This window comes from Triturus cristatus, chromosome 2_2 (genome assembly GCF_964204655.1).
Source record: "Triturus cristatus chromosome 2_2, aTriCri1.1, whole genome shotgun sequence".
NCBI classification, from domain to species: Eukaryota; Metazoa; Chordata; class Amphibia; order Caudata; family Salamandridae; genus Triturus; species Triturus cristatus.
The window spans coordinates 950,111,575-950,124,536 of record NC_140582.1 but is presented as its reverse complement, the minus strand read 5'-3'; the positions used below and the strand labels follow the sequence as shown (position 1 = coordinate 950,124,536).

Genomic DNA, 12,962 nt, shown 5'->3' with positions numbered 1-12,962 from the left:
TATTCATATACTTCTACCGATGGCAGTCCCCTGTTGTCCACCCTCCGCAATGCCCTTTAATGTGAATTTAAAATGAGTATATCGTGCCATTATCATAGTCCAAGATAACACAACCTGGGTTACAGTCTACAGCCTTCCATGCAAGTAAGCATTTCAAATTCTGTACTCCAAGCTCTTAACGAGTCAGCTAGTTACATTGCATGTTGGAACCTAGAAATGTGACCTACACAGTTAGGAAATAATCTGTTTATGAAACAGTTTAAAAAAGATAGATGTCATATAGATTCTGTCCATTCCATATTTGTGGCAATGTGATTGGGTGGTGAATAAATTGGTTTACTAAGCCAAAGCCAAATTTACATAGACAAAGCTTTCACTATTTAAATGAAAAATGCTTAATCATTTGTTTTAAACTTTAAACGCACATCTAGCCTAATGCTTATGTCTAGAATCTGTGATTTTCAATAAATCTCAACATGTTTGAGCTATGAACAACTGAAATGCTAATACTGGATGTAAATTTCATAAAAACTGAAAATGTGAGAACAATAAATAGCACATCCTTGTATGTTTAATTTAAAAATATTATGAAATGAACCTCTCCAATTTAGACATCTTAAAAACCATGAGAAAGGTCAGGTTTTGCCCCTTGTCTGGGAGGGTACCTGGGTTGTGGGCAATAGCATTCTACTCAAGACATCCTCATTTTGCAATTAGAGCAGTGCCCATCTAGGGAAGGGTAGTTTGTGGTACTATGTGTATTTTGTGGTTTCAAGTATTCAAGCAGATGCATTCGTTGGTTTGGCTTTCAGGTAAAAGGCTTTGAATGTGACTCAGGCCTTAATAAGATTATAGTAGAGTGGTTCCAGTGTGAGTAAGAGGGACCGTAGGAAATCATTCTAGTTAGCTTATGACTCTTGCTGCTCTGTTATGAAACATTTGGAGGCAGTAATCGTGTTAGGCGAGTCTATGTAGAGTGAGTTGAAGTAGCTGCGTTTGGAATTGATGATAGCTTTAACTATAACTGCGCAACTGTCTTGGAAATGAAAAGGAGGCTAGTGGTGAGAAGCATTGAACATAGAAATGCACTGGGCTGTGAGAGTCTGTTGAGATTCCTTCTCATTTCACCTTGCCAGTGGGAATGATTGACATAGAATAGGTAGAAGAGTTTCATGGGTGATTTAAGAACAAATTATTCTGAGGATCAATAGTTCTGCTTTGGTGTCACTAAGATGAAGGAAATCTGTTGTTGACCTCATTGGACATTCTGTGTCTTAATTTCTCCGATTAATCTTGTTTGTTATTAATGAACGTGTAGAGTTGAATGTCATGAGTGTAGGAGTAAAAGAGTAGTCAGGGTCAATAGGGGCATCTGGCAGTCATGGAAGTATGTTTAAGATATCAGAAGCTAGATGCTTTGAGGGAAGCATCCTGACTTCAAGGAAACCTGGTTCACTACTGCTATCAGAATTTCTCTAATGAATGCCAGACAGTAATAAGCTGTGGATGCTTTTGTTTCTGACATTGTTGACATTGGCGAGCGATGTTTGTAAGGTGTGGGGTTGCCCTTATGTTGTTGGCATTGTTGCAGAGAGGTTTGGTGTTGTATATTTCATATTCGGACCAGAAGAATATGTTTAACAATGACTACAAGTGCACCTTATTTCAAGGATTGGTTTACAAAATGAATTCTAACATGCCACCCCCAATAGCTTTGTTAGGGATAGTTTGTACTTACAAGGAAAAGTCAAAGTAGAATTATAGAAGAGGCGCCTTTTTATGCCTTTCGATTAGTGGCGACAGTGACAAAGCTTTCTCTTTACAGATGTATGAAGGTGACCTACACTAGACCTGTGGTTGCACAAAAAAAATTTAGATTGCAAAATAGTTTTATTGCTCAACAGTGTGCTCTGATAATCTTTGCTACTTTTAGATTTGTTTGACTTCTTCAGTCATTATTATACACCCTAGTGCATCTGGCATTTTTCATCTCAGTTTGAATTCTGCTATATTTTTTTTTTAAGTTCATGAACTTTGGATTTTTGAAAAACGGGACAGTGTTTAGGTTTTGCTAAACCACGCCTTTTTTATTTGAAGCCCCGGTTAATAAGAGCACTGATTGCTCCCACCTGAGCTGCTATGCATGCATTTGTTTATTTTAGATGTATTTATATACATATATACGTGTGTAGCATATAAATCTTGGAAACATACAGATATATTTATAAGCTTGCTTTCAATATTCTGGAATCCTTCCAAAGATGGTATTGTTACACATGTTGCCTGAGTACAGACGAGATTCTGGATATCTGTTTGCAGAAGCATGTCTTTTTGATAGAAGTATTTGTTGAGAAACTTTTTCATTTATTTTCCTTGCAGCCGCCTTAACAACAATGAGTTCACAGTACTGGAAGCAACTGGAATCTTCAAGAAGCTCCCGCAGCTGCGTAAAATGTTAGTGTGTGCTCCTTGATCAACTGCTATTGAAGTGGCATGTCAGCCTCCCTTTGTAATTTCACAGCTTCATTAATTCCTGTCAGTGCTGGGTGCAATGGGTTTGGGAGTGGAGCCAAGCAAGTGGACTGCAGCATGAGCTTTTGCCTGATCAGTGGGGTGTACCATAGCTGGGATATCTTTTTTCAACAGGGGTGGCCGCTGTCAGTCAAGCGTCTTCCCTCGCCCTGCACTTGCATGCCTCTGCCACATCAGTTTAGCCTTTAGACAGCTGGCCTGTTGTACTTCCACAGTGGGGTTCTTGGCAGCCCCTACCAATTCAGGAATGATTCCAGCTTCTCTAACGACTCCCAAAACTCTGCTGTTCTGCCTCTATTCCTGCATTCAACATATGCCTTTGGGTTCTCGCTTCATTAAACTTTCGTTAGGAAAAAAGAATGACTGTAAAACAGACTTGTTAGCTCAGGTGCAAAATTCACATTTACTAGGACACACTATTTAAGCGGCACTGAGCGTGAAAGGTCTGCAGTCACACATCTAATTTCCCCAGAAATCAAGCAGCAGGTATCTGTACGATGATGCAGAAGCATATCCCTTTTGATTATCTAATTCCAAAGTGAAAAGAAGACCAGTATAGCCACGACACACAATTTCCATTCAGTTGAAATGGTAATGTAGCAATCTAGAAAAGGCAAGTGGGAATTACGCTGACATTAAACCTCCATCATTATAGGTCAGTTTGCTTTTTAGAACAGACTTACAGCTGCATCACAGGGAGAAGCAAAGTCTAATCTTTTAAACAACTTCGATCTTCACCTGGTAAGAGTTTTCCAAATGAAAATAAAAAATACTCTTCCATAATTGCCCAAAAAGAGGGCATGCATACAACATATCGGGGCCACCAGAGACATTAGACAGAATGTTCTATATGGAGATTTTGTTTCAAAGGCTGAAGAAGGCCTGTGAGAAACAGTGGAGTTTAAAGAGTAGTTTCTAAGTCTGAGATCCTTATTTTGATGTTTAGAAAACTTCATAGGCATTAACTAGTTTGCTTGCATACTGCTTTTGATACATATAATAGAGTGTATTGTTCCCAGTATTTTCCTGATATATAATCCCAAATAATACAAACCAAAGAAACTTCAAAAAAATGGTATTAGTAGATTAAACGTACATTTTATTTTCCTTTTGTTAATAATAAAGATATCCTTAAGTAATACTCTTTATTAGTGTCTAATATATCATGTTCTACTTCAGTGTGTAAAATACACTTCCAAGTAGTTGTAAGCAGTAGTCCAGCCACGGTGGCAGAGGAAATGAATTCCATCACCTTGATAGACAGTGAGCTGCCCTCCAAAGTATAACTCAGGCCCTACATTTTTTAAAAGGCTCCAATATTCCCATTAAAATAAATAGATTTGTGCATATTGTTGTTTGTGTATTAAATAAAATATTTTATTAGTTGTGTGGTTTTTTTTATGTATACTTAGTTCTGTATTTTTGAGTATTGTTTTGAGGCTCAAATCATAGAAATAGCTTAGGTGGGGTTCCTGATGTCCAGTAGCGAATCAGTGGGGGTTTCTACTGAAGTCAAAAGGTTAAGAACCACTGCCCTCGCTAACTAAACCACTGAAATAAGTAAGCAAAACTTGATTTTGATTTTATTGTGGTTCAATTAGAAACCTGAGCAACAACAAGATAACAGACATTGAAGAAGGCGCATTTGAAGGATCCAGCGGTGTAAATGAGCTGCTGTTGACCACTAACCGGTTGGAAAATGTCCACCACAAGATGTTCAAGGGGCTTGAGGGATTGAAAACCTTGTAAGTATAATTTCTACTTGCTCGCTCCTTCCTCTTGTCTTTTAGGAAAGTAGTTCTCAAATTTGAGTTATTGTTAATGCCACTGTATAGTAACAAACTATTTATATGATTGTTTGTATCAGTTTCATATTGTCTTAAACAGCTTGGTTAAATATCAGAAAGTCAAGATCCAGTCATTGCCACAAGCATGATAGGTGCAGGCATACTTATCACTGAGTGGCAATGTCATGAAGACAACAATACCTGTGCTTTCCTAATGATAGGAATAAATGAGATATTTGGCTTCATCTTATAAAGCTGTCTGGACTAGCACGCGTGGTCTCCTGTATTGCCAAGACTGGACTCCTCTCTTTCCTTCTTAGATCCGTGCCCTAGATTTGTTCTTCAATATAATGTTGATTCCAACTGGTCAGTTGCCACATAACGTACGTTTAAGCACTGATTGGATGACTCAAGGGATTTATGTACTGATGCTTTCTTGATCAGACATGCATGGGTCATAAATTAAGGCCATTAATTAGTAATGTGTTGAGATAATGGCTATTGTTTCTAATGCATGTCCCAATTACCATTACATTTTTCTCTTTAAAAGATAATTTGGTAGAGTAGTACTGCATTTGGTACACGATAAAAACATATCCTGCTTTAACCAAAACATTTAGTCGTATTTACTTTTGAAACTCAGTCTTGGGCTTTGCTACTATTTTCTAATGGATACTTCTAGCAGCTGATACCTCACCTGTAGAATGATCCCAGGTGCCACACTGGGTCTGGGTTTTTGAAACCACGTTTGCTCCCAGTTGCCAACAAATGCCACCAGCTTGCTTAATAGTGGTGAAGAGCCTTATGTAGGAGCCAACCTAATGTGGTGGCATTAGTTTGTATACTGCTCAAATGACGAAATGTCATGTAGATGACCTGCCCTTTGCGGACTTTGCGGTTACCACGAAAGGAAGAAGAATTGCAGAAATGGACCCTTTCCAGCTGGATCATCCTGAATATAAAGACATGCTGTGCTCTGGCCAAGGATGAAGCCCCCTGAGGGCCCACGTGCTTGCTACAGCCTAGCTAAAGCTGCCTCGAGGTTGTTGCCAAGGGGCGCTCTTGTACTAGACAGCTGTCAGGATCTGATATTGTCATTCGTGCAACAAATGCTGCCTCAACAGTCATCTCTGCAGAGAGGGCTTCTTTGCTTACTCGCTTCTGCAGCACATCTTGATACAAGTTCACTCCTCAAGCCCTCCTCCTTTTAGAAGGGGACTGCTTCGGTGTCTATTCTAAAAGCAAGAAATCTGCAGTAAAGCTTATCTTCAGTGGAACAAGTTACTTAACATTGGTTATGATCTTTCTGGTGGTTACTCTGTCTAATCGCAGATTCCTTACTGCTGTCTCTCCTCCTCTTTCTGAAGAATGAACGCCTGTGTCTGTTTTAAAGGTCCTAAGTTCGTTTCAACACATTGTTGTGTGTGATATTTTCATCGTTTATCCAAGTCTGAATGCACAGAAGAGTGAAAGACAAAACAGACATCAGCGAGCAAGGATGGCACAAATATTCAACTTTGCACCATCGCTTCTGCCACAGCACTTGTGATGCTGTTGGCAGCTTCTGCATAATACACTTCTGTTGTCTGTATTGTGCTGTAGCATGTTCAGAGTCTGAGGGCTCCCATGTATTCGGGTACTCATTGTCTTATGACACTGGACCAATGCCATGCAGATCACCTGTCTGTCTGGTGTATATTTTATCAATGGTTTCAATTGGTTACTTGAATGATTAATGTGTCTGATCCTTTAAAGGATCTTTGTAGTATATTATGTGTATTAGTGTGTGTGTGCACAATCGAAGTTTGTCATCCATTGTGGTCCACTGTGTGCATGACTGTTCATTGATAGGCCTCAGGAGAAAGTTCTGTTGAGTGGGATCGTTAGCCTATTGAATGGCTATGTTGCAGTTGTGTGTGCATGTGGGTGTAGAATATCTAAGATATCTTGTAATTTGTTTCTGATGAGTAGATTACTGTGAGGATAGGGAGAGGCTCTCACGGTGGCACCATACGTGTGCAGATCTGTAATTCATCTCCAGGTGCTCCTATTACTTTCAGAGGAAATGGAATGGAGCAAAGAGATACAAAGAGATTTGCTCAGTACCACGCAGTGCAATCAAGTGGAGCAACTAGTGTTTGCTCTGAGGATTCCTGATTCCTCAGCAGAAAGTTTAATCTCTTGACCACTCCTTCTCACCGATGGGCAATGCTAAACAGTCAAATGTCAGTAGGTCTGGTGTGAGCATGATTGCCATTGTATTTTTTGCAGCCAAACACAAATATCTGTAAAAAGGCACTCCATGCATCATATATGCGTCCATGGACAGGTGGAAGTGCTACCTTTGAGGACCTGGAACATCATTTAGAGTTTGGTGGATGGGTTACTGCTTCACAAACATTATGGATATCCCGTCTGCCTTATCACAAGTGCCATAGGAGACATAATGCACTTGTAATGAAATATCCATCACATTGTGACCGAGTGTATCGTCCATTGGCATGCTTCGTCATCGCGTCCTCACCCAGATACCTTCTGTATCTGGGCGAGCTCAACAATGTTAGTCGAGGGAGCACTTATTGTTTTGGGGTCGGAGAACAAAATTACTTAAAGGTGTCCCTTTTATTTTGCAATTTATTCTTGGGTCCTTTGGCAAGATGAAAAACAAAGGTCGATGCACTTGGAGTATTTATTATACTTCAGCATCTACAGATCTACATGTTTCAGCTATGTTGTATTAGTGGCTTGAATCTCAAATGGCTTTCACAGGAACATGCTTTTACATCCTTTTGCGCACTGCGGTTCTGTCGCTATAAATATAGGCCGTACACTATTTTTGCCAATATATAGGCCGTACACTATTTTTGCCAATATATAGGCCGTACACTATTTGTGCCAATATATAGGCCGTACACTATTTGTGCTGTTGTTTGCCATTGTTGACAGCATACAGCACAGCTTCTTTCTTTCTACAAAGCACGTGTACAAATGTACCGAGGACTTTCCTCTGTTGAGAATATATTCATCAGGCTACCTTGGGCCCCATGGAGTATTAAAGGCGGGCGGAGCCTATTGTCACACCTTAGCCAAGGTGCACGCCCGGTAGAGACCCAAGCTACCAAACATAGTGTAAACTGTTTCTACTGTGGAAGCTTTGTTGTGAAAGAGCTTCTCAAGCCGTAGGATGTTAAGTTGTTAAGATGTTAAGTTGTTCCCAGTCCTTGGCTTTAAATGTTTAATGAGTGAGGCGCATCTGTTTGTAATTGTGCTGTAAATAACGGACAGAGCTTTAAAAGTGAACTCCATAAATGTCACTGCGAGCGCTAGGGAGGAGAAGGGATGGCAACGAAGGCTTTAATCGCTAAGTGCAGCTTTCGCTTGGCAGTGAGAGAAGAGCCGCTTCAGGGTTTCGCCGGGGCAATATCTCTTAAGCGACGTCCGTGCAGCTCCTTAGAAACCAGCAGAGCAGGTCGGAGGTCATTTTTGTAATTTTGTTAATTCTTGAAGGTCACACACAAAACGCACGTGATTGGGTTACCAACCGCCCATTGGTCATTACGATAAGTGGGATTTACATAACTAAGCATACAGATCTGCACGGGAATATTGTCGCCATAGATCTCAACCCTACAGACCACTCTCAAGTGATGTCACCTCATCTTCTAGGTCACTTCTCGCAGGTAGCTCCCCAGATATTGCGCAAACACCATCGTGTCGTAAATATGGAGAAAGTAGCATCCCAGAGTTACTCACAGATTAAGCTGGTAGAAGGACTGTGGCGTGTTAGGTTGTGTCTGGATTCTCTCTGTCTGCTGTTGTGGCTTCCTTTAATCGCTTCATGTCGACTACTCTCCCATCTTCATCTATTTTTCACCCTTAGGCCATTCATCCTTCCCTCCTACTCGTAACATTGTCATCTACCTTTCACGGACCATCATTGTTGTCCCTTATCACTTTAACTGGGTGATTATCGAGTTCTTTCTATTTTGACAGAATTACTGATTGCTTGCTTTATGTACAATGCTTAGGCGTAACCGCTACAACAATAAATACATATATTTTTAGCTAATAATTTGCACGTTTATAAATGGCAGAATTCGGTATTATTACAAATCACATTACTTGCTTGTAAAACTACATTACAAAAATGCAAACTGCCATCACAAGAATCGCCTCGTTTTAACACAATTTATTTCCCTGTGCTGGCAGAGGAAGAACTGGACTGTACTTTTATGGCGTAAAGCACTATGCAGAGTCAGTCCAGGCCTGCCAGCAGAGCTGAGCAGTGAGTCCTGGCAGTGGGTTGAACCTGACAGACGTGCACCACTCGCCACCACCATTGCCTAAAGAACTGTAGGGAGTGCAGGGTGCTGTCTACTGTCGCTGCTGAGCGGTAATCTGCTGCCCATGGCATAGCGGAGGCCTTATTGTAAACGAATCAAGCACACATGGCTGTGGTCCTTCTAGAGTCTGAGCATGAATAAACCAGGCCTTGATTGTACCATAAATTAGCCAATATTTGGGTTAAGCATAAACAATTCATACAATGACAGCTGGGCTTCACCGGCACCCTCAACCCCTCACCCATCTCTACAGACAACTAAAACCAGGTTTCTTCCCTAATGCTGTTGAAAAGGGGTGGTGTTCTGTTCTTCTCTCAATTATAGAGCATGCCCTCCTCTTCTCTGATCTATCTTTTAGAGGCCTTCCTGGGATCCTGGCAGAGCACCTGGTGATCCTACACTATCTTTACAAATGTCAAAGCTCCCCATGGCCTACAGAAGCATAAGACTCTGTTTCACCTGCTCACATTCATCTTCCACCTGCAGGCTCAGTGGGATGCTTCAACTTCACATTCCCCCCCCCCCCCAGGCCAGTTACCCTATTGCATGGTCTTGTTTCTTCCACATTCGACTCATAGGTCTCACTCACAAAAATAACAAATCCGTGCCCTTAGAAGTGCTACGCTTGGGAGTCGCGGGTTTCCAAGGGTACCACTGGCAATGTTGTGACATTTTTGGACTTTGCTATTTCCCCAAGAGTGGACAGGTCGGCGCACGCAGAACAATTCCACATTGGGGGGAGGCAACACTGCTGTCCAATCGTACAATTGAACTGTTTTATTCAGCTCTCCTCAGACTGGCAGCTAGAATGTTGGAAAGGAAGGTGGGAGTGGAGTAGTGGGCTTAATTTGTTTACCTCCGCTCTTTTTAATGCAATAGTTCGCATCGTAGGCTCTCCAGGGCTCGGGGTATGAGCCTGCATGGTAATAACGTGTATTACCCTCACTACGCCTTACCTAGTGTCTCGCTGGTAAGGAGTCAAGTGGGCCTAAGCAGGACGTTTTTGGGCTGTTACTTTTAGTATTTTTATTAAGTTGTTGGGTAGATACCCTTTTCCTTTTCATTTAAGCGTGAGATATTTTACACGCATTTATCCTTTTCACTTTACTCAGCTGTCAGCAATGTCTCCAATGGCCATTTCAGCACAGCATACTCCGGTAGCAAAACGCTGCTACCGGCACCAAACAGTTAAAAAAATTCTGTTTCTAATAACATTCCAACTTAAGACAAAGGTAAAATAATGTTCTAAAAAGAATAGTTTATCTGATTATTCTCCCCATACGGTCTTTTTGGGAAGGCGCGGCTAAATAGGATGGAAATACCTTATCTCCTGTTTGGCCACAATGTCAAATATGCCAGAAAATAGTGTAAGACTATCAGATCCAGTGATATTATCACCGCCAGCCATTTGTGAAATATTGTAAACATGTCCATACATTGTGAGGCACAACCCCTTTTATGACAGTCATTTCTCCAAATTTCCTTCAGGTGAAAATGGCCACCTCTAATAATTTTCTCAAGGAGTGCATCATCAGTGGGGTTTCCATCTGTGTAGCCAGATAAGCTTCCAGTAATCACCAGACATATTTAGAATGCTGTAGGAGAAAATTTGTCAGGAGCCTTATTACAGGGCATTTTTAAGGTCTGGCTTCACGGGGCAGCTGCCTCAATAACTATGGTTTACAATATACATAAACTAAGCTTTTAAGTCTACCTTCTTCATAAATTGGCTTGCTTGCATCAGCCCCTTCAACCACTGCGTTGAGATTTCGACACACAAATATTGGATCAGCTCAGGACTATACATTTCTCACCTAATACTATGTGCGATGTGACGTATCAATCCGCCGCCAATGAGCTGGTTCCATTGTGAGGCATGGAGAACTATTTTACATCTGAAAAGTGCACCCAATCGTCACCGTTTTTGTCCCATTCAATTCTTGATTTCATACCTGTGTGGTAAAACAATTACAATCATTTTCTGTTATTTGTTTTTATTGCAAGACAAAGATGTTCACTTTATGTAAAAACAAATGCTTTCCCAGGGACTCCAAAGGGTAAGCTTGCCTGGAGTCTGGGGCAAAGGCAGTGTATCTGACTTATAACTAAAAGGGCAAGCCCTGACAATTGGCTTTGCCAATGCTTCTTTCTATTCTGGAGCAAGCCGGTACATTTGCATTGAGGAGTTTAGACATTAGCACAAATGAAAGAAGGATGACCTGCAGTGACAATGTTACTTCTTGTATCTTCGCGTGTATATGTGTTTGGCTTTCAGCCCTCAGTGCTGTGGCTGGTGAAGTATCACTTCGGGTCCCCCCAAGATGTGATGCAGAAATGAGAGCATCGCTTTAAGGCCACGTGAGGGGAACAATGAATGGTAACTGAGGTGGCACTCATATTTTCACAAAACTCTCATAACTATGGCACTTTAAATCAGTTTGTCTCTATAAATAAAATGTTTTATTTCATAGCGTTCTATTCAAAGAAATGAGTGTCTTATCCACTAAATGTCATGGTTAACAATGACTGGCTTTCGTTGTGCACAATTGCAGATGCGTTCTTGCTTCTCATTATAAAATGGCTATTAGGTTTAATTTGCAGAATCCTGCCCTATTAATATCAGAAAGGCAGAACTGTGTATGTGACTCCATCTGAAGAGGCTGTGCATGCACGAAATGGAGGCCTCAGAATATTTGACTAACATATATCTTGTGTCCTAAATACTGTGTAAAGAAATAGCAGCTCGTTGGGGTTCATTTGAAATAATTCCACCTAGTGGGACTATATTTGTGTAATGGATACCTCAGGAACAGTATTTGTGGCAAACCATATTTGTTACTATGTCCTTCAGGCATATAAACTCCGTGCATTTGCAATCCCAGAATGCCTAGTTTGTTTTGTTCAAGCCAGCCCTAATCTTTAACAAAGACCACAGATGCAATCATGAAATGGAATTTGTGAATGGCACTGAGGAGCATGCAGAACACCGTCTTCATCCCTCAGTGTTAACAACCCACATTTGCGGAGTGGAAACTGCCCCTCACGGATGGCAGCCATCTTGCAAATGGATACAAAGCTCTCTCTGTATCCAGTCAGTGGTTTGCACATGCAGTTGAGGTTGCAAACCATTTATACATAACATTACAATTTTGAAGGAGGAAGGGGACGCCACTTTCATGTCGCCTCCTACTTCAGAATCGCAGCGAGTTGCAAAGTTTGCACTGCGAGTTGGACAGACTTCCCCCCCCTCAAAATGCTGTTTGAGTACATTGTGACCTGTGGTTTAGAAAGCCTGTGATTTTTCAAATCGCAGACTTTGCAACAAGAAACAACTTCGAGAATTAGACACTATGGTTTGCAAAATAGGTAGGAAAGAGTTAAACGTGTCAAAAATGCAAGCCTTTTGATGTGTCATTTAATTTGCATGTTCAGCAAGGTCGGTAAATGTCTTTTGTAAGTGATTAGCATCTGTCTCTGAAGAAAGTTAATCAAAAAAGAAAGCACAGGAAATTCTATTAACTGCATGTGTGGTCTCTTTGTAACCTTTGTTGTTATACCCTACCTAGCGACACTGTGACCTGCCAGCATGAGTTTGTTTTTTGTGTTTATGCTTCTGACTAATGTTGATCTCGTTAACAACCAATGATCATTTTGCCTCTTCCCAGGATGCTAAGAAGCAATCGCATTAGCTGTGTCAGCAATGACAGCTTCACAGGGCTGAGTTCTGTGCGCTTGCTCTCCTTGTACGACAACCAGATCACGACAGTAGCGCCTGGTGCCTTCGACACGCTCCATTCGCTGTCCACGCTGTAAGTACCACGTTGCAGAGCCTGGCCTGAGTACAATAGCCATCTCCTTCCTTTCATACTTGAGTGACTATGTGCATTCGTATACCACCCATTGCTACAACTTTGAGGAACGTGCACACCCTTTCGTTTATATTTGGGAATGCATCACTGGATTGTGTCTTTTGTTTGGATGTACCCAAGATGTGTGTTAAAATCTGAGGATGACCAGAAGTAGTTTAAATATTCTCCTTTTTCTTTAGATGCAAAGGTACTGTAAGAGAGGAAAGCGCTATATTTTGCTTGACAATAGATGTATGCTACACATATTACTTCTGAAAATGTCCCATAATTGCATTCACGACAAGTGGGTATATCAAAAATCAGTTTTAGGGCTGAGAAGCACACCTGCTTTTATCAACGAATGCCACTGTACAGGACAGTGGAAGCTGTGACTCTTGTGTAAGGCTAGCATGAGGTCTGTAACCAAACAATGAGGCAGGCTCTAACTGATG

At 41.1% G+C, this 12,962-nt stretch overlaps 1 protein-coding gene across 5 annotated transcripts in view; it reads left to right on the top strand.

The window, feature by feature from the left end:
- The window catches only part of SLIT2 (slit guidance ligand 2), a 689,918-nt gene that overhangs the window by 484,553 nt on the left and 192,403 nt on the right, over positions 1-12,962 (top strand). For all 5 annotated transcript variants that reach the window (XM_085642360.1, XM_085642359.1, XM_085642358.1 and 2 more), the window contains 3 exons: positions 2,380-2,454; positions 4,134-4,277; positions 12,328-12,471. In XM_085642360.1, the coding sequence (XP_085498486.1) occupies positions 2,380-2,454; positions 4,134-4,277; positions 12,328-12,471 (363 nt within the window). The remainder of the gene's footprint in view (positions 1-2,379; positions 2,455-4,133; positions 4,278-12,327; positions 12,472-12,962) is intronic.